This window comes from Aquila chrysaetos, chromosome 11 (genome assembly GCF_900496995.4).
Source record: "Aquila chrysaetos chrysaetos chromosome 11, bAquChr1.4, whole genome shotgun sequence".
Classification (NCBI taxonomy): domain Eukaryota; kingdom Metazoa; phylum Chordata; class Aves; order Accipitriformes; family Accipitridae; genus Aquila; species Aquila chrysaetos.
The window spans coordinates 38,718,287-38,745,463 of NC_044014.1; the positions used below are offsets into that span (position 1 = coordinate 38,718,287).

At 42.5% G+C, this 27,177-nt stretch overlaps 1 protein-coding gene across 19 annotated transcripts in view; it reads left to right on the forward strand.

Annotated features, from left to right (window-relative positions):
• Positions 1 to 27,177, forward strand: part of MICU1 (mitochondrial calcium uptake 1) — a 108,768-nt gene that overhangs the window by 18,922 nt on the left and 62,669 nt on the right. For 5 of the 19 annotated variants that reach the window (XM_030029843.2, XM_030029844.2, XM_030029845.2 and 2 more), the window contains exons 4-6: positions 5,786 to 5,969; positions 12,792 to 12,954; positions 22,612 to 22,655. In XM_030029843.2, the coding sequence (XP_029885703.1) occupies positions 5,786 to 5,969; positions 12,792 to 12,954; positions 22,612 to 22,655 (391 nt within the window). Of the gene's footprint in view, positions 1 to 5,785; positions 5,970 to 12,791; positions 12,955 to 16,337; positions 16,369 to 16,404; positions 16,481 to 16,889; positions 16,985 to 22,611; positions 22,656 to 24,195; positions 24,268 to 25,009; positions 25,085 to 27,177 lie in introns of those variants that run through there. The other 14 variants (XM_030029841.1, XM_030029840.2, XM_030029842.2 and 11 more) reach the window with 9 other exon arrangements.

Sequence of the window (27,177 nt, forward strand, 5' to 3'; positions counted from 1 at the left end):
GTTTTTTCATTTGTATTTTTTAGCAGTTATGGCATCCTTCTCACCCTTGGGTATAAGCTTTGAATACCCAGTAAAACAATCTTCAGCAATTGGTAGTTGTCATTCTAAGTCAGACTTACTTGTACCCGTTGATCTGGTTAATAATTTCAAACTAATAAAGCCAGGCTCATACAAATGCTCAAGTATTGTAAAAAATAGTAATAAAAAGGGGGAAAGAAAAGCTGTTCTGCATTTGAGGGCACCTTAAAAAGCTTGTGGCATTGCAGACTTTGCTTTGCCTCCCTTATTCTTCCAACCTAAGATTCTTTTTCTGATGAAAAGAAATGCTGGTGAATGACAGCAGTGAGCTTGCTGTCTTTTGGGGGGGACCAGGGATGCCAGCTGTGATCTTTCTGGGTTCATGTGGTCATCCTACCTCATGCTTCTCTCCATCTCTGCCAGCCTTATGGTTTTATTCAGTTACCTTGTCTTGCTGGACTGCCTGTGTGCCCAGGAGCAAATACAAGGGGAGTTGCAGCTGTGACTGAAAGCAACTGCCATTTTCTCAGGGGGAAAAAAAGCTATTGAGCCTGTCAGCCTTCAAAGAATGGTTCGGATCCAGAGAAGTTCAAGTGAGCAGTGCATTTGGGAGGTGAGGAGCGTGAGTTTATGGCTCTGTGCTCAGTTCTCTCTGTGCATGGCAGATGTAGCTGAGTTGCAGCTGCGTTCATCCATCAGGGCTGTAGCTTGGGGGTATGGTCCCATACCCCACTTGGGGTGAGCTCTGTTTGGAAATGTAAGCAGTATCTTCTGGATTAAGAAATTAACAGATTTATAGTTTATGAGGATATTAGGATAATGTCAGTAGGATGCCTCCAGTGTGTGTCACTAGGTGCTGATGGCCTTCGCTGCAGCAATTGTTTTCTTCTGCAGGCTATCAGGGAGTCATCTCTAAGGAGCAACATGTTATCCCACATGATCCAAGTTAGCTGGTGAGACTGACCTAAAACTGTTCAGGTTCGTCTTCAGAGCAGTCCCCTTCAAGGGGCTTGAAGCAGAGGTCCTCATGCTCTGGCCTGTCCATCTGCGCCCACGTGCTGGTGCCTAAACTGGGCTGCGGCAGAAGAGAGTGGGAGGGAGCGTGAGAAATCAGCTAGTCTGCTGCCAAGGCAGGGCTGTGTGCCTCCAAGCTAGTCCTGACAGGCAGCTGTCTCGTCTATTTTTAGCAATTTGCTGGTGATGGAGAGCAGTGATGGTATAAATCCTCCCCGGCAGCTGATTCCAGTGTTCACCTGTCCTTAACATTAAATGCTTTCTGTGTATGTATACCTATGTATGCACAGGTTTCTCCTTTCTCCAGCGTGTAAGTCTCTTCCCTTGTGATGTCCTTAAGCACATCCTGCATCTTGTCCTGTCCTCGCTGGACCAAGAGAACAGTCCTGCAGCAGCTGTTTTATATAAATTACAGTTATCTCACTCTCCTCTTTTCCATCTTATAGCAATGTGACTTATTTAGGTCAGTTTTTCCCACAGTGTGTTCTGGGCCCTTAACCATTCCTGCTGCTCCCTGTCAGATCTCCTCCAGTTGGTCCAGCTCTTCCTAGGAGTGCACTGTCAGTAGCTGAAGGCGCTTTCTGTGGGGATGTTCCTGCTGCTGGCTGGGATGGAAGGAAGGACGTGCACATCTCGTGGACTACGCTGCTGTGTCCTTATGTTCTTGGACCTATTTTAGGCAGTGGCTGTTATCCTGAGCTGTCTCCTCAATCTAATCGTTCACATTCATCTCTGGAATCTGTCTTAATTTTGGTGTGTTCATTGCAGTTCTTGCCACAAATTCATTGTGCTAATTTACGTCAGTGTCGGGTACCATGAGACATGAGCAAGGAAGCAAAGTAGTAAGAAGTCCTGTGAGTGGGGTGACATCCTGAAAAATTGGGCTGTGGATCTTCATAATTTCTGGTTAATTTCTTATTAAATCTCAGCTAACTAATTTAGTCACTGAATATGGTTGAGCTGAGGATGAGACAGCTCCTCACTGAAAGTACTCCCAATCCCTGGAGGTTGCCTGTTTTTATGGATGTTGTATCCAAGCTTGCTTATGCATTTCAATATGAAAGCCTGAAGTTTTAAGTGGCTTTTAAACCTCACCTGGATGTCTCCAGGTGTTTTGCATACAGAGAGAGTGGCAACTCTAGTCAACTGAAGAACACATCTGTCAGGCAGGATTCCTCTCTCCTGCTTCTTGCTCGGTGGCAATGTCTTTGCTGACTCCTGAGTGCTCAAATTCTTGTTAGATCTCCTACACTTCCTTCTGAGCCTAAATAGCATCTGATAGCTAAGTACTTTGCTGCTGCCTTCAGGATTAGAATAACTGAGCACTGTTATCTCTGGCACAAAGCTTTGTTATTTTAGCACACTGTTCTGCTTCTGTCACTCAAAGAAGTCACTTTAATGTGAGGGGTTGTGATTCCTCTAATTGGAAGACCTGCAACTGTGGAGTATCGTGCCAATGCCTGGTGTGAGTCCCAGGATCCTTCATGGATGTATATCCTATGGTTGCATGTGTTTGGCTTTCTCAAAGAATGATGTACTAAGTGAGAATTTAGCACTGAGTAGTCCTCTGTGGTAGGTAGGTGGTTTTCTTTGGGGATGACGAACCTAATCTTACGCTTGATTGTTGGCTTTCTCCAAGGATTAAAAGAAGACATTACTAAATAGGTAGGAAATACAGTCTTTGCCTCAAATTCAGTTCACTGGAGGGGGGGGAAAAACCTGAAGAGATTGGGAGGGTTGAAGCATGGCAGCTAGGATCCAGGGCAGGCATGCTCCTTGGAGAGAGGCTAGCAGCTAGCCTTGGCACACAGTGAAGGGAGTCTTTGTATTTTCCTTTCCCTCTTGTGCAGAAACTGTAGCAACAGGCATGCCATTGGAAAGTCAGTCTCATCGAAAAATTCACTTGCTGATGGCAGTCCAGCAGGGTGGATATTTCTGGAGCTATGGGTTTTTTCCAGCCTTACTCTGACATCTGCATTGAAAGACTCCTTTATGTGGGTGCAGTATAGAAGTTGCAGTTGTTGGAAGCCATGGATTTCAGAAGAGGATGGTTGTGCAGGATGTAAAATAGATGGAGTAGTAGGTATACGTAGAGAGCAGATCCTTCGATGGTTAATTCAGTGAGTAGTTTGGAGGTGAGGTGAGGAATAGCAGGTACTGTTTAAAACCTTGCTTGAGAAGTAGACTACAAACTCTGCTTTTATTCTCATAGCTCATTTTGCTTGTATGCTGGGATGGTGATCTAAATGTAGAGCAGAGTTAATTACCTGGATAAACTAGAGGGGGGGAAAAAAGCCGACTGTATTCAAACAGCCTATGTCTGTATTGCTGTAGCTGGCTTGACAGCATGATGGATTGAAGGAATGCGTAGGATTTGCTGAAAATGTTTGATTTTGAATTTCATCTATCCCTTCCCTGGTTTGCTAGCTGTCAGTCAAGCATTACAGGAGCAAATCTTTACTGATACAGCTGTTCTCTGGCATGTTTCATGTGGAATAGCTTAGCTGTGTAGATAAGCAATCAATTGTCTACTGCTTTTCTGTCCCCAGGACCTTTTCCCAAGAGATTCTCTCAGAGCTACTTAAGACTGGTGTCCTGCCTACACAAGGGCTTTCCTTGTTGCCAGCTGAGGCTACACCAGCAGTGCTGACAGCTTGTTCTAGCAAACTGCGTATCAGCCAATACCACAACTCCACAAGGATGTGCCAGTGCTGATTAAACTTTCAGGAAGGGCTTCAAAAGAGGTGGCAGTGTGGACTTCATGCTCCAAGAGACAGATTGGCATCTGGCTTTTCTGGGGAAATAATTTCCCTATCTTAAGATGCTTGTGGAGGACTCAGATCCTGTCTCTGACAGTTTGGTTCAGTGGAGATCTTAAAGATGGTGCTTTGCTATAAGACTTATGAAAATTTATTGGCAAATAAAGGCTCAGGACCTTTTCAGAAAGGAGAGGCTGGCATGTTAGACTCCATTTTGCATGAAAAGGCATGATTAGTGCTGCTCTTCACCAAGCACTCGTGTATTTTATTAAACCAAACCCTTGCAATGGAGTTGTATTCTGTCCCAGGGTGGACTAGAAGCCTCTGAACTGCTTTAACCCAGCCATAGTGCCATGGGTTATTGCATTTCAAAGCAATGCTAGGATCTTGGTGGTTGTTCAAGTGCTTTTGGTACTTTGCTGAAGTATTTGTCACAATATGAACAAAAGTTAATTTGCTTTTGTCATGTTTCACTCTTGGGAGTTTATGCTAGAATAATAAAATTTTTGCTTCCCACCAGTACTGTGGAAGGACTTGAGTTCTTTAGCCCTTCCCCATCTATCCTGTACTGTGACTGTTAGTGAATTATTGGATGCTGGTAAGGAGTGAGTTGTCTATTTATTTTGGTAGCGTTTAAATTAATTGAAGGAGCACCTACCCTCATTTCTTCTTCTTTGGAAGGTGGTGCACTGAGATTGCTGCAAAGCTGTGTATTGCTGGGGAGACAGGCATAGACTCTTCTCTGCTAGTTTTACATGCCACATCTGTGTTTTCCAGGAAACTGGTAGGATGAAATATGTGTAGCCTTTTGCTTAAAGCTTGGGAGACTAAAATAATTTTGGTTTGTTTTTGTTTTTCTCCCAAGGCAGACTTTTTTGAATAAACTCATACAGCTGTAAATGACCATGTTCATAGTTACAGGGAGTAGCAAAGTACCAGCTTTCATCCGGAGGCTGCTGGCTAATGAGTGGCACCTAACTGTGTGCAAGCCCTGCACCCCGTGATTAATCCAAAATAAATTACCAGGAATGCAAAGTAGAAGCAGCTTTGCTTCGTTACAGGCAGGCTAGGATGTTTGCCTGAGCTGATTGAGTCCTTTAGAAAGAGAAATAATTCTGTCAAACCATTCGCTTTGTTGCTTGTGACATGTTAACATATCCTTAAGAGATTATAATTTCACTGATGTTAATGTGGTCTGAGCTCTGTCTGATTATAAACTGCTTTACAAGTAAAGCATAGGAAAGCCATAGCACTGTTTGGCTTATGGATTTATCCTGCTTTTTATTTAACCACCCTATTGCCAGTTGCAATTCTGTGAGTTGCTCACGGCTTAGACTGAGTGATTTTGAGTATTGAGTCTTGGTCTAGAAACAGGGGAAAGAGGTCCTTTGCTCTGCCAGAGTTGTATTTTGAGCTCGAGGATAAACAACTCCAGTTTTTGTTGTCACAAATCCTGTAGCACTGGAGTTTAGAAGAGTCGTTGGTGGAAGAGGGAAATAAAACAGCCTGTCACCTGCTGGAGATAGAAAATAAATCAGTTGAGCTGAAACAAATAGGCTATTCTTTCTGAATCCTGCAGTGCTGATGGTAAAACACGATTCTATCACTTCATATAAATCTTGTTTGGGGACCAGGGGTGGAGTTTAGCACTAGAGGAGGTATGGTATGCCCTTCCCAATCTTTCTTGCATTTGTAGTTTTTGGGAGAGGGTACGATAAATCCCTGAGTGATTTGCTCTGGCATTCTTGGACTAGAAAATCTTCTTGTGATTATTAGTTTGGGTTTTGGGGTGGGGGCGTAGAAATTTGATTACAGCAGGGAAAAGTACGCAATATTCCAAGGAGACTGATCACTTCTTTGTTTTTGCTTTGCAGTCCTCCGTGCTGAACTGTAACAGGAGTTTCATTCAGGGAGAGCCTTGCAGGGCCATCTTTGTAGCTTTAGCATTCCTCCCGATAATTTCCTAAACCAGTGTTTTCTTTTCCCTTGTACAGGGCCTACGCAGAAGACTCGTCCTCTGTAAAACAGGATCCGAGGACAGAGCCGAGTGAGAAGGTGAAGCACGAGGAGGAGGAGGAGAGCAGCGGCAGTGAGGGTAGAAAGGCTGTTGCATCAGGCGACGAGGAAGCTCAGCCAGAAGGGAAGAAGAAGAAGCGTTCTGGGTTCAGGGACCGTAAGGTATTAAACTTGGGCATGTTACACCTGCAGCCGTTGCACTACAGTGGAAAAAGGGAGAAGACTTGCAGAACATCTTGTTCAGATTGTGGTACAGCACGTGTGTAGAATCTGGCTTTTGCTCTGTACTTGTCTTTATTTTCTAAGGGACCTTACTGTTTTGGGAACCTACTTTCTTGGCATGCTACCTTGATTTCTTTAGGTTGAAGCTTGTTTATTTGGAAACCATAGTACACTGATCCTCTGAAATAAAGACCTCTCTTCCCATCTCCAGCTGGATGTCCAAGAAATGGCTCGCTGAGAAATCGAGGCTCCTGCCTTGATGGCTGTTCGGATGGTGCATGCAAAGTAGGGAATCAGTGCAAAAGCATGTGTGTCTCTGAGTCCATCCGGTTTTGCCTGTGAACATACACAGTGTATGTAGGAGGAAGTAAAGGATGAATGTGGAAGGGAGGGTTATAGGAAGGGCGTACTTTAATTTTTTCTTTAATTATTCTGTGTAAATGTAGTTGTTGAAATACAGCCTCACTCCCTGTTCATGGTTAGTCGTGTCTCCCTCTTGATGCTTATGCCTATTTCATTTTCATATCAGACACATTTTCAAGAGGAGGAAAGCTCAAGTAATGGACTACATTGTCAGCTTGTGACCTGCCTGCACTGTTGGGCAATCCTGAGAGCTTTGGGCTCCTCAGAACTGTCTGACAGCTAGTTTGGTACTATCTATAACCACTGTTATTGCAAGATGTACGATTTGGTCTGATGGAGAATCCTGTAACTGAGAGTTGGCAGACAGCAGTATTTTATTTTTTTAAACCTGTCTGGATGTTGGTTTTATGGGGCTGTGTTGGATGATTTAATATCTTTGCAGTGCCAAAGAGGAGAATGGGAGTATATGCTCTTCACAATTCCTTTCTGTCTGATTTGCCTCTGATAATTATTTTTAAGTCTGTATCCTGGAGGCTGCATCTCATTAGCTGTTAAATTGTGGATGGTCGTATATAGTGGCTTAACAGCTTTTCATAAAAAATTAAGAGCTGTTCCGTTTGAAGTTGCTGAATCATATTCTGTTCTTGGTTAGAGTACATTACACAACTTGAAATTTCAAGTGCCTTGTGGTATTTGGGGCTCCAAGCTCTCCCTGTTGTGACACGCTGGTGGTAGCTCAGTGAAGTTATGTTGTAAGATACTACACTGAGATATTCAGAATTGTCCAGGAATATGGGTTCTCAGCTTCTGCTGATTTTCTTGGCAACTGGGTGTCAGGTACTCTGGCAGCTTCAGCAAAACTTTGACTCTTGCCAGCACCACTCAAGAAAAGCGGGTTATTTTGTCCGGTGTCAGCAGATGGAGGCAGGTTGCAAAGAGCAAAGAAATGATCCACCTTCATCCACACACTTATATTTAAAAAAGAACATTTGTTGATACAGTAAATGTAATGATTGATTTTTGCCTTATGTGGCTGGTTGCTTCTGGCAAGGGAAGCCGGAGAAAGTTTGTTTGCCAGCGAGGACTTTTATTCCAGTTGTTAGGAGCCCTGCCTGCGTTGGCCAGCTCTTTCCTTCCCATACTAGGCAGGGGAGGAATGTGGCCGCGCTTTCCAAATAAGACGTGAGCCAGGTGTGGAGGGTGCCCAACAGGACCGGTGGGAACAATATGTAGCCTCGATCCCTTCTCAGTCCGTAGTCTTCCTTCTTCCTACAGTGTTCGACTCAGGAGCAGCAATTTCAGCAGGGAGAACACTGTTTAAAACAGACCTCACAATCTTTTTGCCAGCATAAGCCCTTTTCTCTCCAGCGTTAAGACAGAGTGTATCTTCTGAATGCCAGTGTTGCTTTTGCTTCGTTTAATGCAGGATGTAACTGGTAGTCTCCCAGGTGCTAGGTTCCATGTTTGTGTTTGAGCAGCTCCATTGTGGGCTTGGTGTTTGATCAGCAGTTGCCCTAGTGAGTCAGCTCAGGAGGTATGTTTGAATGTTTCCAGCTCAGATGTCAGAGGAAGGTGTGCCCTGGCTCCCAACTCAAAATCAGGGCTGCTCCCAGGATGTACTGCTCCTCTGAGTTGTGTAGCACCTAGGGAATTCCTGACCCTTGTATATGTTTTTAAAAAAAACAACCACCACCCACAGTGAAAACCCTTTCCAACTCTTCCCATAATTAATTGAAAATAGTGTGGCGTTTTCCTTGAGAAAAAATTAAGCTTAACTGAAAGTGTTTAACACTTGTTTATTAACCCAAAGTTGCTTTTAATGAAGTTGATGATTAGTGGTGAAATAATAAAGCAGGCTTGACATTGCTATTTTGGGAAGTGATTCAGCGAAGAGGAAGTTGAAATACCAATCATTCCGCATCTGCTGGGGCTGGTGCTGGGGTTGCATGTGGTGGATGGTCACCGGGCATGTGCTGTCTTGCAGGCTATGCAATGTATCGCTCCCGACTGTGTAAGGCAGAAAAGGAAAAGATACCTTCTATAGCTGCTATAGTTTGAAGGCTGATGAGCGGTGGGTGGGCTGATGTGTTAATTAACTTGCTAAAAGTGTTTGCATGCAGCATTAGGACTGCTTTATCAAGATCCCCTTGCAGTGTTTGCCGAGTCCTGCAGGCATGCTGCCTTAGGAGTGTTAGTCATGCTGAGACTTCATTTTGGTGTGCATTACAGTAGGAAACACAAAGAAAGTGAATCCTAATTAATATACCCTGCTAAGATACTTGCACTTTCACATGGTCAGGGAGGCCCCAGTGATGCTCTGGAAGTGAATTAAGATGTTAATTTAGAGCTTTATTTTCATGTCTGCACAGGATTTAATTTTTTTCCTTTTAACCTGAGGCTTAGTGTAAACATTGACTGTCTCAACAGCAGCTTTGCTCTTGTAGAGCAATAGGGATTACTTGCTCATCTTTCTCTTCCAGTACATATTCTATTAATAAATGCCAAAAAGGGCCTTTTTCCTTCTGGTCACGTAATGTCTTTCTGGAGGCCCCTGATTACATGAGGCTGCAGTTCTGGGGACGGGATGAGAATTCTTGGCTGCTCTCCACTGCATCGAGGGCTGGTGCATACTGGGGGAAGGCAGCCACCTGGGTGCACGCTTTGCCAGCAAAGTATTTTGGAGTATTTCCTAGGTGAGACGTCATGAGAGGAGAGACTTGCCTGCGATGATTTTATGTCCAGATTGTTTTGAAGCAGTATAAAAAACACCTCACAAATGGTGGTGTGTACACCCAAATATATACATGTGTGCTTTTATTTTCACATTTGTATAGCAAGATCAGGGCACCTATATTATCACCCACTTTGTGTTTAGCACCCAGTCTTGAATAAGTGAGTTGTTCCCATTTGCAGGGTCTTGGCTGTTCCCTTCTTGACCTAGCTTCATGTTCAATCCAGTCTTGAAGTCAGAGGGGTGGGTTATAGCGTATTTGTTAGCTTTTGCCAGCTGATTAGACCATGTTAGCAAAAATGAGGCAATTGTGAGTTCAGCTGCAGGCAAAAGGGAAGAAGTGTTGCTGCATTTGCTCACTTCTTGTAGGAAAGTTTGAGGAAGAAGTACGATTTCAGTTGTGATGAAAACAGCCTGTGAGATACTAAACAGGTATTTTAGATTCTACTTTTTTGGTCTGCATTGTGAGTTATTCAAGACTGTTGTCCCTCATAATTTTTCAGGAATGTATTTGTCCAGAAAATTCTGGTTTCATGTATGTCACAGCTAATTGTTGGAACTCAAATGGGTGCAGATAATTAAAACTAACTGTAGCTTCCCATGAAACTGAGTAGCTGTACATAATAATTTTCCCTTCCGGATCTGAAACTCAAATCGCTTAACAGGTAACACCCATTTCTTATACTGCAGTGGGTGTTAGAGAGGCTGCTTTGAGACTTCGAGGAGGCGGTAGGCCAGCTCAGCTCTCTTTAGCCAGACGTGGCAAACTTTGCATCAGAAGATGATGGTCATTGAAAATCCTTAGTTTCCTACTTCGCTGTCTGATGCTGCACTGAGACCTAATGCAAAATGAGACCGGCAGCTCTCCACCTGCCGCACGCTTAGGTCCTATTTTTGTAAAGGCATTCAGCTGCCTTTGTTGGATGAGGGGAAGCCCAAAACCACTTATATATTTCTTATGAAACCACAGACCGCATGGGGACAAACCTCTGGGTTTGCAGATCTGTGTGGGGTGGTTGTGCTGCACGCAGAGACAGGAGACCTTTTTTTAGCCTGTGTCGTTAGTAAGCTTTTGTGAGCCACGCCACATTGCTTTGGGAGCCGTATGTGGCTTTTGAGCAACAAACTGACCCTTCCTGTTCTTGAGTCGTGTATTCAAAATCACATCCTCACGAGGGCCTGGCAATCATCCGATGAAGCTCTTCATTTAGCAGTACGCATGGATAGAAGATGGGATGGCAAATGATCTAGGAAAGAACCACGTAGTAAATGGACGCTTTGCTTCTGTTGCAAGTGATGATCGTGGTGGACTGAGCATGCAGCATGGATCTGAATGGGGTGTGGGAAAATTGCTGTGCCCAAAGTCGAAGCAAAATGTAGACAGCTTAACATCAAAAAGGCAGGTACCTTGAGGATTACCCTGAGCTTGGAATAAGAAAGAGTTGGCAGTGAAGTTGCTGGACTGGTAAGGAGGAATCTCTGTAAAGATGTCAGGCGAGGCAATGCCCATACTCCAAAAATGAGAAGGAAAGCACCTGACAGCAACAGGCCTATCAGTAGCATCTTAGCAAGATCTTAAAACAGATATAGAGGAAAGATCCGCTGCAGATGTGAAGTCAAATGGGATACAATGAAACGTGGTTTTACTAGCAGAAGTGTCAGGAGTAATGTCTTTTGTGCGGGAATGGAGTTGTTGAGTAAGAGGTGTGAGTTACCTAGCTGAGTTGAAAGAAAGCATTTGATAATGCCTTGCAAGAAATTTTTCCACAAGCTTGGAGAATCGGGAGTATTGTAAAGTCACAGGCAGACAAGTGTTTTAGCTGGAAAGCGGGCTGTGTTGAAAGGGTGTCAGGAGTGGAGGGAGCTGCTGGTCATGGTCTGTGGTCTCTGCTCTTGGCTCCAGTCCTGGGCTTGATATTGTAGTTGGTTTTAGTTGTCTTGCTCAAAGGTAAAAATAGTTAACTATGGTTTTGGCTGGTCAACTTGGGTGGGGTATTATTCATGATATCAGGTCACGCTACAGGAAGGAGTGAGATATGGGCCTGCAATCATGAGTCAAAAGATAACTTTGGCATAACAAGTTACCGCCTGTCAGGTGGGAGCTCTAGACAAAGATGTGCAGCTTGGCAGCTGGAAAGAGCTGGGAAAGTGTGTGTTGTCGTTTACCGGGGTTTGGCTGATAGACTGTGACTTGCAACTTTGCAATAAAATAATTGTTCCCCATCCAGTGCCTTTATCTTTGGTGGACCTTGTGGACTGAAGCAATAAAAATGGGATTAGGTTTGATTATAGGTGCAAAGTCTAGTAGCAAGAGGGCCATGGTACCAAAATTTTCCTCTGTGCGGGTGACTGCAGGAAAGAGGGAGCTGGTTGTAGTGGTTGATGCAAGGACATTTCTGAATTATGAAAAAGCTATGGTGATGCTAAGAAGAGTGGGGAGAATGCTTTAGATATTGTCATTATAGATAATGTCAGCTCTGGCTGCATTTGCTGGAGATATGAGCTGGAACAAATGTAGAGGAGAGAGGCTTTGCTTTCCCCTAGTTGCTTTTCTGAAGCCTGGCTTGGGGGATTAAAAGCTTTGGCTTGTTTTATCCTAGAAGTATGAAAAACTGGAGAGGGTGTTTTCTGTCTGATAAACATCAGGGTGGAGAAGTTGTTTGAGTTAAAGGACAAGGCTGAAACAGGACCAAAGCCATAAATGATGTACAGCTGCCTTGGCAATACCCTTGATCTTGCCTGTTCTCTTCCAGCAGATCATTGGTTGTTTTTTTTTTTCTCCTGTGGCTCTTGGCCAGAAGTACTGAAGGTTTCAAGTACATTATGGATTGTTAAACATGGCATGTAATGCAGGAATAAAAAGCTGAACTAAGAAGGAAAGTTTTCTGCTCTAATACATAATGAAGTGTAGGTCTTTGTGCCTTTTTCCTCCCTTGTGGCCTTATGTTGTGATTTTGTTTATAAAAGCTTTTTGTTCTCTTTGATTAATTCCAGCTGTGTGTTGGGGAAAATGGTTCTAGGTACAAAATAATTGCTGCTGGCAGAGTTAGCAAGTGGCAGATTGGTGGGGAGAAGAGGACTGACTAAGGAATGCTTCTGCAGTATTTTGCCAATGTGATAGAAAAGAGGAAAAAATGAGGTTGGGTGACTGAGCAACCAGCTGTGGCTCCAAGTAGTTTTTTCCAAGGCTTGGCTTGAAAGTAAAGGTCTCTCCCAGCTCTCCAAGACTTTTTTTTCTTTTACTTCATTTATTAATCACATATCAGTCCCTTCAACACTATGGTTAAAATGTTGAGCTGCTTTAGATTCATGAATGTGATACTAGTGCTGTTTTATGTTCACGTTTAAAAGTGCCTTCAGGGATTTTGTTAATTTGTTTTTCCTCTGCCATCATGAACAGTCAAAACGTACCGATAGTGAAGACTCTTAGTGTTTGCTCATAATCCTGGGACATCAGGAACTGATACTTCCAGTTTTCCTGGTAGTTCAAAGGCTGAGGATAGGAGGGGGGGTTTGACCCTTTCAGCATTTTTTTTCTCAAGTGTTGTGTTGCTGCACACAGCTTTGTTGTCCTGTGGCAAAACCTTCAGAGGACTAAGGGTGGCTGCTAATGTAGGTGTTGGGGGAGGAACCATGCACATCTAATGCTGGTTAAATTTCATTTCCAGGTCATGGAATATGAGAACAGGATCAGAGCCTACTCCACACCGGACAAAATCTTCAGATACTTTGCCACTTTGAAAGTCATAAACGAGCAGGGTGAATCAGAGGTTTTTATGACACCGCAGGATTTCGTAAGATCAATAACACCTAATGAAAAACAACCAGAAAGTAAGTGATATGTGTGTAGTAATGGGAGGAACTAATACAGTGAATGAAATAAACTCTCCAGTCTCTGCTTACCTGATCTTTAAACTTCCCATCAAACAGTTACATTGTCTGGTATCATTCTCGTTATGTTGAGAGGTACAGCACAAAAGGGGGGTTGCTGTCTGATTAGGGTTCTGCCACAGTGAAAAAAAGTGATGCTCTAAACCCATATGCGATGGCAATGCTATGATGTGCGGCAGGATAATGGAGATACAACAGATGCAGGAGTGAGGCCTAAAGCTACCAGTGCAGCTGTGCAGGAGCCACACTCGTGACTCCTGCAGAGCCTGCAGCATGTTCATGCTGGCTTGAACCCAGCTGATTGGCAGCAGTGCAGTACTGCCAAATAATGGTGATCAGTCAGGTTCAGAAGTGTTGGTTGTGGTATGCTTCTTGGGAGCTTTGAACCTGGGATTGCTAGGGCTAGAAAGCACCTCCTGAAGCTATCTATTCCATCTCCATGCTCCAAACCCAAAATTAGCCTAATGCCTTCCATGTTGCCTAGAGTGCTACTGCAGCATAGTAGAGCTCATGAGCCCTTGAAGAGCAGATGAGATGACTTTCTTATATATTTAATCATGAAAGATTACCTTCAACTGAAACATTTTAAAAACTGTTCATAGACCTACAAAAGGAGGTTGCTTTGGCAAGGAAACCTTAGCAATAAAGGGGTCCAGGCAGCCCCATGTGCCTGGCTGAGCTGTGATGCTGCTGGCCAGGGTGGGACTCACCTCTGCTGGCTTCAAATTCCCTGCGGATTGCAGGGAAGCATGTCAGCTGTGGTACCTCTAGGGGTTTGGCTGGCAACAGGCAGGAGAGCAGACACTTTTTTCTGGTCTGGAAAGCTGTGTCCTGAGCATTTGGTAAGAGGTTGGTTTTTGTGGGGTAGCAGGAGGATTTTGCTTGTCTTCTGTTTTGGAGAAGATTTGTCTTTTGGATGAGACGTGGGAAATCAGGTTTCTTGGTCTCCCACAGTGTATCTGAAAGAATGAAACAGGCTCTTCTCTCTGCAGGCATTAATGAAGAACCTCAGTCCCCAAGTGTTAACTTTTTGAGAGTGGGGTTTATGTACAAAGTGTGAAACTGCTTTGATGTCTTGCATGACAGCTGCTAAATAAATACCATGTGCGCTTGTGCTTAGAAAACAACAATATGAAGTGTGTGCAGGAGGGACGAAAAAATAATCGTGGCATTAGTGTTAAAAGAATGTTGGTGAATTGATATCTATTATCAAGTCCTGAAAATGGCTGTCGGTTTCATATGAATTACATGGTTTCATCTTCAGTGAAGAAGTAGTTTGAGCAATAAACAGACGATAGTGTTCCTAGATGCTGAAATTGTGTGTTACCGTCTTATCTATCTAAAGCTCCTTGAACTGGTAATTTGAAAAGCACTAGCACCTGGTTGAGTGTGAGTCTTCCCATGCAAGTAATTATTTTTTTTTTTTTTTGTCAACCAGCTTAAAAATAGAAAACATCCTATGTTTAATTTGAACGCATCTGATCCTCTTTTACTTGTTCCATACAATGTATGTGCTTGGTGCATTTTAAAGTGTGCGCAGAAAATAGGTGGAAGAGTGCTCAGAAAATACCTACTTTGGAGACAAGCAAAGGTGACTAATGGGAAATAATTTGTCAGCCTTAGCCACTAACTTCCTGCTGTAACTATTATTATTCTGGCTAGGTGAGCTGCTTAAATGGCTCTGTGAAGCCTGTTTGCCTTTAAGTGCCTGTAAATGCTGCCAGTCAGTGACACAAAGCAGCCTATAAGGGAAGAAAATTGCCTTAGTGATACTTAGAGGTGCTCTTGGAAAGTTGAATGAAATGGAAATTGAGCTTTGGGTGCCCATCTGCAGGCAAAGCAGGAGCATGGGCGTCTTCTGTCTTGTTGGTTTGAAAATCCGTCTTGAAGAACATTACTGTCATGGACTTGCTTCTACATGAAGCTCCTGCTAGGATGATTGTTCCTTACGAGCACTGTATATCATGGCAATCACAGTAAATGTTTTTTTAATACATAATAAACAGTAGAAGAGTAAAACACTTAATGCTACAGTAAAGTCAAACCAGCCATAACCTTGCTCCCAAACGTTTTAAAAGCTGGTAGTAGAAAAAAAAAAAAAGTAGTTCTGATTTAAAACCAGAAATTGAAGACAAAGACTGCTACCTGCTGGCCGGTTTATTTCCGTACTTTACATCCATTCAGTACTTTTGACTCATAGGATAATCTAGATAATATATTAGTAGGGAAATGCCAGGGCTGCTTTCTCCCTTAGTCACGACTCGGGTGTGTCCTCCACCAGGGCTGGAGCATCGCTCCTTCATACCAGGGTGCTCCTTTGGGTAGTGACGTAGCCCTGAGCGCGCTTTGGAAATCTCCTTCAGGTAGCGTTGTAGCCTGCTGCAATCATACTAGCTTGGTAGGTTAATGCTTGAACTGAACTCCAGGTTACTTTCTGCAGTCCTGTTGATCCCAAGGTTTTCCATGAGCGGTATTTGTTGGTAGGTTTGTGTGGCGAAGCAATCTTCTGGTCCTGCATAAGCGGGCCAAAACATGAGCAGGGCAGGGGATGCTCTGAATGCTTAAGATGCTGGTCCTAATTTCAGTGAGTAACTTCTTGTTAATGTATCTGCTATTTTATGGAGAGAAAATGCTGTGGAATATAAGTGATACGGAGTAATGAGGTATCTGAGTCTCTGTTGTACTCATTTTTAAACTGCTAATCTACTGTGAGGTATCTTATGCCTGATGCATTTTTATGGATTACGTAGGGGAAAGTTTGATTTATTGTCAATAAAGTGTCAACTTAATTCTAGACTGTGTTTTGCTAGCTTGGGGAAAATGAATGCCAGTTCATTAGCTCCTGTGGATTGCTTTCTCTTAATAGTTCAGTAAAACTTTGTGCTGTAGCTTTTCCAAGTAAACAAGATGTGCTTAAGGTGTGACACACTCTTGCTGAGCTTGCAAGTGTCTGTCAGAATAAGCCAGAGAGTGGCATTAAACTTGGAAGCTGCTTTAAAAAGAAAAAAAAAAAAAATCTTTATCTGCTATCTCAAAAGTCCAAGCGCCAACAGAAGCGTGGGCAGTGATATCTGCTCCCTGCAGTCCTGTGTTGTTTTCTTTCCTCCCACCTCCTCTGGTAGCTGAGAGGTTGCTCGGCTCCAAGGCTGGATGAGCAGGGATGGTTGCTTCGTCCCTGGCACTTGCTTGGTACCCCAGCCCAAAATCAGCTGAAAATGATGTCTCAGTCTCTGGGTTAGGGTTTGCAAAAAACTCCATTTTAGATGTTGCAGCTCTTTGAAGACAGTGTGGGCTTTTGCTGGAAAAGGTGTGTGAAGCCATGACTCAAGCTGTAACCGTGCCTGATGCTTGCAGGTCGTTGCTGGCACATTCTCTGTAGTCCTACGTAGCTGTTGGCCTGCATGAATGTTTCTAAGTGCTAGGACCTGCTTGGTGGTGGCCTGCCCAGTTCTCTCTTTCCTAGTCTGTGAGTTTCCTCAATTTCCCCAGCTTTCTCTGTTTCCATTCTGCATTGCTTGTTTTCCTGGGGAAAGTGAGTATTTTGGGGCATCCTGCACTAAAAAGGAGCTGTGACATACTCAGCCAGTACTAGGTTTTTTTGGCCTTTGCAATAAGGATCGACAGAAGTAAAAAAAGGCTTCATATCTCATCACAGCATGCTGTAATGAAGACAGGTTAAACCTAACTAGTTCCAGTGTTAACCTCCCTGGTTAACCCAAATTCCTGCTGCATGCAAGACACTTTTCATGATCCACCATGCTCTGCAGCAGCTCAAATAGCTGAACTCTTGGAAATGCCCTGGAAGGTTTTTCTATTTTTTTTTCTTTTTTTTTTTTTTTTTTTTTTTGTCTGCAAGAAACCACGAACATGCTGTTGAAGCTCAGCCAGAAGCGGCAGCTGTGCCCCTGCAGCCTCTCTGTGCAGGATGGTGTTGGAGGAAAGGAGCTGTGAAAGACGGAGCCGATGTCTGGTGACTTGATCTGACTGTATAGCTTGATTCTCGGTTTTGAAATGGTTTGTTTTTCACGTCTGGACTTCATGAGCAGCTGAGCACAAGCTGGCTTCCGGATTGTTGCAGTGCTTGAGTGATTATTTGTTATGTTGTGTTAAGTTTGTAAAATAGGAACCTGATCTTCTGTACAACCAGCAGTCATGAGCTGTGACAGGCACTCACCTGGTCTGGTGGGGACGGGGAGGACTCCCTAGGCTTGTACAGATTGCTAAAGTTACGCAAAGTGTTCAACCGGGATATTTAAGACCCAGAAGGAAACTAGAGATGCTGAACTTGCCTTCTGGTTTGTTCATGGGGACTTCTGTGTTCTCCCCCAAATACGTCTGCTGGAGAGGTGTTCAGGGAAAGGATGTGAGCGAGAGGGAGAGGTAACTCAGTGGTTATCTCCTGAACCAGAAGGGTGAATAGATGTGGGTGGTTTTTTTATGTGAAAATACATCATTCCTAGGCAAGAATAATTTCCGAGTCTGTAATGTCTGTTACGAGACCCCAGGAACCTAGCCAAGGAGGAGCAAGTGAGAGGTGCATTTACATGCATGTTTATGTGATATTCATCAGAAGAAACAAATAATTAGGGCTTCCAGTATTGATGATGGGTTGGTATGGCTGATCAGTTGTGTTATGAATGTACATCTCATAGAGAGACTGACTTGCCTGTTGGATGAGGGGGAGATAGATGAGAGCAAAGTAGTTCTTTGAACAAAGCAGTTCTGGACTTAACACAAACCTGAGAGTGTTGCCCCCTGAGAAATCTCAGGCAGCTCATTGTTTGCTTGCAGATTACATTTTAAATTCAGGGGAAAATACGCATACAAACATCAGAAGCTGGATTACAGCTCTGGAGGGGAAAACTTGGTCCAGCATTTTCTCCTCCCATAACGTAGCGTGTTGCATGCATGGTTAGCAGGCTCTTCTTCAGTCTTGGTAATTGGCCCTTTTGCTCATCTACTTGCAAGAAAAAGAGTCCATGTTACATATCAAGCAACAATGAAGGAAAAGCAGATGATGATTAAATGTTACCTAAATAATGTGAAAAATCTGACAAGGATATAAAGACTGAAAGGAGTTGAAAAGGTTTTTCTATCAGTGGAAAACTGCTGGCATCCCAGAGGAAATCATGATGGTTTCTAATTGACCCTAACTGTGTTCTTGGCATAATATAATCGTTCTTCTGGATGCTAGTTTGTTAAATATTTTTTAACATTGCAATCTAACATCTGCTGCCCATGGCTTTTTTTTTTTTTTTTTTTTTACGGGATAACGTGAAGAGCTTAGTAATTGTTTAGATATTTATCAAGTGTGGTAATTAGCTAGCTTTGAGTGAATCTGTGGAATGTATGTTTTTGTTAATGGAAATATAATAAGCATTTAACTTTAGATTTGATTAGAGCTGAACAAGAGTAATAGCAGGTTATCCTGTGGGTTTTTTTTCCTTCACATAAATAATTCCTTCTCCATTAAAACATCCTCCCCAGCCCAGAAAGAAAGTAGTAAACGCAGAGAATATGGGTTTCCTGTTGAACACCCTCTTTTCCCCATTGTGGCAGGCAGTGAGTGTAAGTAATTTTGATTTATTTTGAAACGTTTTTTATTTTTAGCGTACTGTGAAAGTACTATCACGTGGATAAGAGTGGATGCCTATATTCTTAGTATTGATGAGTAAGTGGTGTCAGTCTAATCCGAAATAACACATCTAGTGATAGTACTTGTTTAGGTACTCCACAGCAGTGCTGCTGTTGCCTTTGATCCCCTGGTAGTACTTCAGGTGTATCAGAATTTGTAAGAGTAATACATAGCAGTACTTAACGATTACAAGCAAGCTGGCTATGGTGAGCAAATTTGGAAATCGTTACAGGTCACCATTGGTGCTGCTGAAAGCGCGTGGCTGGTGCAGGACCCTTGGCTGGGGGAGCAAAAGGGGCTTTGATAATCCAGATGTGTAGCGAAAGGTGAGGTGGTGTACAGTGTTCCATGTAAATAAAAGGTCTGTTCTGGGGCAGGTCATGATGAAAGCTCTGGGTTTGAGCAGAAACAAGCACCAAAGCCCAGCTACTCTGGTGGTCCCTATGCAATCTGGAGTAGCTGTGGTGCGCATTGCGCTGCCTTTGGTCGCGGGGAGACTTCACGAAGCAGCCAGGCATCCTCCTGAAACTCTTTCTGGATTTCATTGCTGTCTCTCTTGAAGGAAGTCCTTTAATCCATTTCTGGGAAAATGGTATTTCAGCCCCGGCTTTTCAGTGAAAGGTGGAAAAGCTCTTTTTTACTGTTAAATGTGCCTATTAGCTTGTGTTCCTGCAGCTTGTCGGCAATAGCCCAGCCAGGGGATATTTGTTTTATGAGTGTATCACTTCCAGACAATCCTGCGGTAGCTTTAGTTTAGCACACTGCCTTTTGAATAACAGAGATGTAATAACTAACATTATTTCCTTTCCTTGTTCAGATGTGATTGTCCTCATTTGTGCAGTGTTTCCGTTAGCTCTCCAGCCTACACAAATGCTGAATTCCTATTGTAATGTCTTGGAGGAAAGGCCTTTCAGGTTTTTTATGTAATGTAAAGAAAAAAGAAAGCAGGCATCAGGCAACAGTCCCACTTTTTTTCTTGGTTTCCTTTTGTCAACTGTTAAGATTAAAGACTTGTGGAAAAACACATAGCTAAGTCCATAAAAAAGAAAATAAAGTGTATTGGAAAAGGGAAAATGTATCGAGTAAAACTGTATGCCTTGAACATATAAATGCCCTTTTTCAGCTTTTGAATTGGCTTATTCTGTTGGGAGCTATGGTAAGGAGAATTTTATAGAGGGACTGAAGCATGCAGTGTAGTTAATCCAGCAGAACAGAGGGGATATCATTGTGCATGGCTGGGAGAAAGGGTGAGCATAAAACACTGATGTGAACCAATATGCTTGTGCTTGCAATAGGTAATGCAAGCTGGTACAGTGACATGAAAAAAGGCAGTAGCAGAAGTGACAAATTTTTGTGTTGCATTTTCATATGAATGTCTCTCTCCCTGATCTCCGAGGCATGCATAAACCAAGGTTATATATTTGCTTCTCGTCGGAAGCGATTGTGTCGAAGGAGGCTGACATGATATGGGTAGTAACTACATTTCTGTAACTGCTGTGGTGTTGTAAGCAGTTTCTTCAGCAAATAATGAAATGCTCAGAGCTCCTAAGTGTGAGGACAGACCTGGTAACTTCTACACCTGGCACGAGGGTTTGGATGCAGTTACCGAAAAGTTGTAAGTCAGTCAAGGTCCATCGCTCTGTCCCTTGCAGGAGTAGTCTCAGGTTACCCAGATGCTTTGTTTTTCTGTGTCTTTTCCTTACATGCCACAGCAGTTGAGTAAACACGTGGAAACAAACATTTCCATGCTTAGGTGAATGAGGCTGGACCAAACCCTAGTCTGGAGGCAAACTACCCTGTATTCAAAACTCCTGATTTTGTCAGTGTGTTCTTCTTTCGCTGACTACATTGTTGTAATTTATTGCTGTTAACTCTTGTGGTGCTTTTTAGTGCCCTGCAGTCATATCCCCCATCACCTCCCCTTTTGCCCACCTCATGTTACATCTGTGGAGAGCACAAATTTTGTAACGCTAGCCTCTTCATTTAGTATAGGTACTGGTATTTTGCCTTTTAGGTATCATTTGGCTGTTTTGAATAACTTTTCTATATGTACATACAGACTTGTGTATATATATAATTATTTATTATATATTATACAAATATTTATTATCTATATTTATAAGTATATATGATTTTTTTAATATATCTATATCTATATAAAATAGTTGTTAGTTCATCTTTCTTTGCTGTTCATCTACACGAACATCCATTCATTTTGGGTCTGCTTTGAAACCTGTTTGCTTTCCCGATAGTAGTGTCCAGTTGTGGGGGGAGGGAGGGATGCCCTTAAGACATACTTTCACTTGCTATTTTTAACCCATCTCCTTTTTTAGCATTTCTGTGAGTACGTGTATAATGTCGGGCTGTCAGGAATATGTCTTACAGCACTATTTCCTGGCATGGGAACAGGAGGTGTGATTGAGAAATTACTTTATTATGACACATGGACGTAAGCTAAGCTTAGCTTAGTGGTCAGCATCCAGATGGATGGTCAGGGCCGAGCTCTGACCAGATAACATGTCTCTAGTAAAATAAACACATTTATTTAATGAATCTTGCCTTTAAACGTGACAATACTTACTGTACTGCGTTTATACCCACAACTTTGAGGACAAAATTCTTCAGAAGAAGATTAAAGTCTGAAAATACATATGAACATGCAATTTTCATTCTATTGTCAGGCCCACAAAATATTGAGAAGGTGCTTTCTGGCTTGAATATTCAGAAAGCCCTCTGAAAATTACCTTGGCATTTGCAATTGGTGACAGAGGAGTCTTAGCTGCTTTGTTTCAGAAAGGTTGAGGAGGTCGCCCTTGAGCGATTAATAACTCCATTTTCTGCACTGTAAACATTATGAACTTTTCCGGTAGACGGGAAGGGTTTTATTATCCTCCTTCACGAGCAGGTGATGCAGCAGGCGTGGGAGAGATTTTATTTTGTTTTTTCCATCTTTTTTCTAATTTAAATTGAAATGAGGATGTGATAATTATAAACAGTGGCAGAAAATGCAGGGGACGTCGCTCTGCTGAGGGGTTTTATTCTTCAGAGAACTGAAAATTGGCCTGTGCTCTCCCAAATTACTGGAAGTGCTTAGTTTGAGTTCTGCTTAATCTCCTCTCAGGGCGCATCTTCCTGACTTTGGATTGCAAAGCTCAGATGACAAAAATATTCAGGAAGATTAATTATCTTGCTTGTATGTGCATTCATCAGTGTACATATAACCTGCCAGGCATTGCGGGTTAGATTGAGAGCTCTGTGCCTTGACTCCGCAAACGCTAAGATTTTTTTCCCCTCTTCAAGATAGAAAAAACATTTTGTGATGGTATGAGAGATTGAATTTACTAGTATAGATAACCCGTCTTCCTGCCTTTCTTCAAGATGCCCTTCTGGCTAAAGTACTCGCCTTCTTACGAAGGTAGCTACAGCTTATCTCCTTTAAAATCTATTTACAAGCAATTTTATACTAAAATATGAACAAGTTTTGGATTTATTTGGGAATATCCCAATTAACTATGGGAACAATTCTTTGTTGTCCCATTTGTGAGCCATTCAAAAGGTGTTACTAAAAACAATAAGAGTTTTATGAAAATGCATTTACATAGGGCATCGGGGTGAAATGTTTGCCTGGTAATAGTGCAGAAATCTTCTACTTTGGGGTGGGTATTTCAGGCTCTTTATAGGTGCTGGGAGCTGTGCTCCTACTGTCCCTGCTGGAAGGAGGCTGTCTCCTCTGATGCCATGAGTTTGTTGTCTTTCATGATCGAAATACAAAGTACAAAATGCATGAAGCCAAACAAATTTTCCTTCTGTTCTGGTACTTTCTACTGATGTTACTCAGACAGTGCATTTTACTTTCTAATCCTCAGTCAAACAGAAAACCCAAGAAATGCTTACTTTTACACTCTAAATGCATTTTTCTTTTTAAGTATTCTTTTTTTTTTTTTTTTTTTCCCCTCTTTCAGACCTGGGCCTGGATCAGTTTATAGTGAAACGCTATGATGGGAAGGTGAGTACATTAGACTATTAAGTGTATATTATTCAATGGCTTTTTTAACCTAGAGCCCTTTAGTTATTACCTGCATGTGGGTGTAAGTTAAATGAAGTCTTTGAAGTATTCTCTTCTGAGCTTTTTATTGTTTAGTAACATTGCAGTGCTTTTTCTGTAATGACAGAAAGATTATTTTTTCTAAAGGGGTCTTATTTTAATGTTTACAGACAAAATATTACCTCTTCTTATATACTGGTAGGCCAGGAAATTACAGGTTGTAAGGACATTTCCTTGCTGCTTCTTTATAACTGCATGAAAGCCCCACAAGTTACGCTGTTTCAGGGGAAACTTGCTTGACCTTTCCCTTCCAGACTCATCTCCAGATTCCTAAAGGAAGGAGACACTTTTGTGTTTTTGTCTGCATCCTGAGTATGTATTTCCCCTGCTATCAAACAGCCTTACTCCATTCCCCTTTTGAACCTTAGGTCCTTTCTACAGCAGTGCACAACTGTTCTGGACGTTTGTGCTGTCATGATACGTGTTGGTAAAATGTTGAGCGTGCTGTGATCTAGTTTTGTCTGCCTGCTTAAGTGGAGCTGCGTAGCATCCTACCTGTTTTTATGGAAATCAGAGACCCAATTAATCACACCATAAATCCCATTGGTATGGAGGAATACGGTAAAGGCAGTTCATATCGACTTCTTGATGCAGATAACTGCAGGTTAGTTAAACTTCCATTATATCACTATGGGCACATAATGGTACTCCAGCTTTTAGCAATATTTTCATTTCATCAGCATCATCTGAAAATAAAGCTTCTGTTTGTTCCAAAGGGAAGTCAGAATCTGATGCCTTCATTGCTGAGTGATGTACCTGATACATAGTGTCAGGCATTTCCGGAAAGCCTCAACACCGAAAAAAATGCATTTAAAGCTTTATTCAGCAGCTTTATTTATTTCATTCAGCAGCTTCACTGCTGAACACGTGCAGTTCCCTGTCTTGTTTTGTGTTTAGTGGGGAAAGGTAAAGACAGAAGGTGATCAAATAGCTGGGGTCCCTGTCATCAGTGGTGTACAAGTGCTATGGTTACCCAGACAGCAGAGCAGGATTTTGTTTGAAAACAGACAATCGGAAGGTAGTATTTTGGCAGTTATTTTTGATGCATAAAACTATGACGCATGTTGTGAACACTTGTTTTCTTCTCCCGCTGCTGCAAACCCAATGTCTGCTTTTCATAATTTCAAAAAAAAAAAAAAGTACATATATTCTTTGCAAAATGTCAAATGTTTCTCCCTCTGGTTTATGACAGTCTATTATGCATCCGCTCACTTTCATCATTTTATCTTGTCAAGCTATCACATTCATCCCTTAGGCTTTACAGAAACAAGATTTGTTTGTAGAGAAGAAATGCCGAATCCCACACTATTTTTGCTAATTGTTCCTCTGTTCTCGAGCACTCCACAGTCGGTTCCTGTCACATTGGATAAAAGATCCAAAGGCAATCTCTTTGCTGAACTCAACTTTCTGGTCCTCTGCTCCTCAGCACTGAGGGCTTGAATTGCAGTGCATTTGGATGCGATGGACACAGTCACCACACAGGGGTGTTGAAAACCCACTGTCGGTGTTTGAGGTACTGTGCTCGACTGTGCATCGTCATCCATGCTTTTAGGATCTTGCCTTTTAGTGGGGTGAACATCTGTGCTGGCTGAAGGGTGGAGAACAAAGCCTTTGCCTTGTGCCCTACCCACCTTTCACTTTGACCTGTAGCAGAGTGAAATTGCTTTTTATGTAAGTTATAGATGCTGGTGCTGCACTTGGATGTCCACGTGCTGTGGTTTGGATAGTCTGAAAGTGAGGCAGCAGATTTAGGGTACTGCAATAGACTTTTCTTCATTGTTATCTTCTCTTGGGACCTATTTTTTTTTTTTTGCCACAGTCTAATAACATCCTAGAAGCAGTTTGCTCTGTTGAAAATGAAGAAATAGAGGTTCTTGTTTGCTTGGCTGTCTGCTTAAAGACACCTTGGGACTAGCTAAATCTGGCTGTGGCTATTAGGGTAGCAGTAATGTCCAGGTGAGAGGATAATTCAAGGAGAGTATAAAATAAGTGGGCCTTGGCTCTCCCTTGGTGATGAAAGAAGCTGATGGTAGACTGATCTGTCTGATAGCATCTTGTTCTCATTTTATTGCTTGCTTTGGGTTTTAGTTTAAAAAACGACACTCTTCACTCGGTCAAGCACCAGCTGAGGTGCTGCAGAGCTGACCTTACTCATTTGAGTTTCACTTGCATAGTAGCACCCGAGGGATAAAACCTTTTTGCATCTCTTCCTCCTTGCCTGTTTCTAACTATGTATTCCTCTTGGGTTATCAAAGCATCCTCTACCTGGAGACAACTTTCTGGCGCTTTCCCTTTGTGCGTTGGCGGAGCTGATGAGCTCAAGCAGAAGGGTAAGAGGTCCATCGTTCCCCTAAGCATCCTTACGAATGTCACGCAGAGGTAATGGGACTTGCAGTACAGGTGTGTGCTCAAAAAGTAATAGGCCTGTTTACTGGAAATTTCTTCTTCATTTTTAAGGTGAAAGGAGTATTTGGGCAGTCAGACGCAAGCAAGCTGTTGTACTGAAAAGTACTGACAATCTGCAGGCTAGGTCCTGGATGAAGAGTAGAAAAGAGAATTAATTTTAGTTCCAAGCAAAGATGTATACCCAGGGTTGCATGCAAGTAATAATTTAGAAAGAGATTTAGTTAAAAGAATAGAACCAGCTGTGCAGTCAGTTGCATTTTAATTATATACTACAGGACAATGTTTAAAGTATCGGTGTGAATTTTGAGCATATATGTTTGAGATTTAAATGCTACAGCATTAGTAAGCAGATGTATGAGCTGCTCTTTTCACAGAACCAATTTTATTTACATAAAACTACCATCAAAACAACTAATTGGCTGTCGTGCGGTGATGGGGATTGGCCTTGCCAAAAGATTTTGTGGAGTGATGTGCTTCCGTATTGTAGTTGTGTCAAGTTTCTGAAGCATCTTGCTGTGCATGTGATTGAATGCTATGGTGAGAAGACAATACCCTCTTTTTTTCTTCTTCCTGCCCCTCCTTCTTCCTAGTGATAATTTATAGAGTTGATGGGGAGGGAGGTAAATGTTACTGCCTTATTAATGGGAACAATGCTCCTGTAATTTGAGCCTAAATGCTTTTTCACTCACTGAGACCAAAAACCCTGGAGACACTCATCCAGCAAAAACCCTTGGTCAGATCTGTTTGCCAACATGAACTCGTACTTTTCTTTGACCTGCTGCTGGGCTGAGTGTGTAGGGATGCAACTCTGTCCCTGGCTCCACTTTTGTCTAAGTGTGGTAGTTTTTCCCCCAGGGGAGCAAGCTCTGGAAAGCAGAGGAAAAGAGGCATTGATTACTATTCGTTCAGAGTAGGAAAAAAGTATTAATCAGTCTGCAAACATTTCAAAGTGTTTATATTGAGCTTGAACAAAAGGCTCATGTGATAATAGACACAATCTAATGTGTAGCTCACGGTGCTGTGGCGTGAAGGTATCCAGACCACAACTGTTCATCTGCTCCATTTCCACTGTGTCTCTTTCCTCCTCTTGCATTCTGGCGGTGGGAAAGTAAATGCTTTTTTAACCCATCTGTAGGAGAACTATCTCCTGTTGTCCCTTCTGTTGTCCTACCATCTTGAAAAGCATGCCCCTAGTTAGGAGGAGTGAAGTCCTATTTAATTTAGGATGTGCTGTTCCCCTGCTGCATAATGTTTGTTAGGGCTTAAGAAAGGGCGCTTTTGAGGATAATGTGGAGATGTTCTTTGCATGTCTGATTTTCAAGCTGAGGTATTGTGCTGTTTCATCACTCACTACTTGCATCTTGCTTAGCAAGATGATAGTGATGAGTAAGTTCTCGCTAAGTAGAATTATACACGTATATTAGCACGTGTAATGTGGTATGAGCTTTGTTAATGTTACATAAGTTGTAATATGGAGTTTGTTTAAAATTTTCTTTTTCATGCCCTGTCTGTTTACTTGATGTTTTTTTGTTGTTTTATGCATTAATGATTGACAAGGTTAATCTCTCAAATTAAAAAAGAAGTGATGCTGTTAGTGGTGTTCCTCTAAAGTGTGAGCTGCATATCCACCCTGTTGAGAGCAAAATCATGCCCTGTCGCCTGGGTCCTTTGGTGTGGTCCCCGTCCTGGTGAGCCACCACAGGGGAGCTCCCAGGCATCCTGCAGCTGAGCTTTCATCAGTGCAGCCTGGTGGAAAGGTGTAAGCAGAGGCAGAAAATGGATGTGGTAGGTGTGCACAGCATAGATCTGTATTTGTGCAGCTGGGTGCTCACACTGAAGGCAAGATGTAGTGCTTTTAAGAGACCTCTAGCCTATTTAGGCAAAAAAACCCACCTTAGATAGCTTATTAGTTTAATACAGAATACACTTGACTTGCACTTTTTTGTTCTCTTGTGGGGAAAATTTCTTGCAACTGCTTAATATGAACAAAAGCCTTCAAGCTACCAGCAACAGCTTA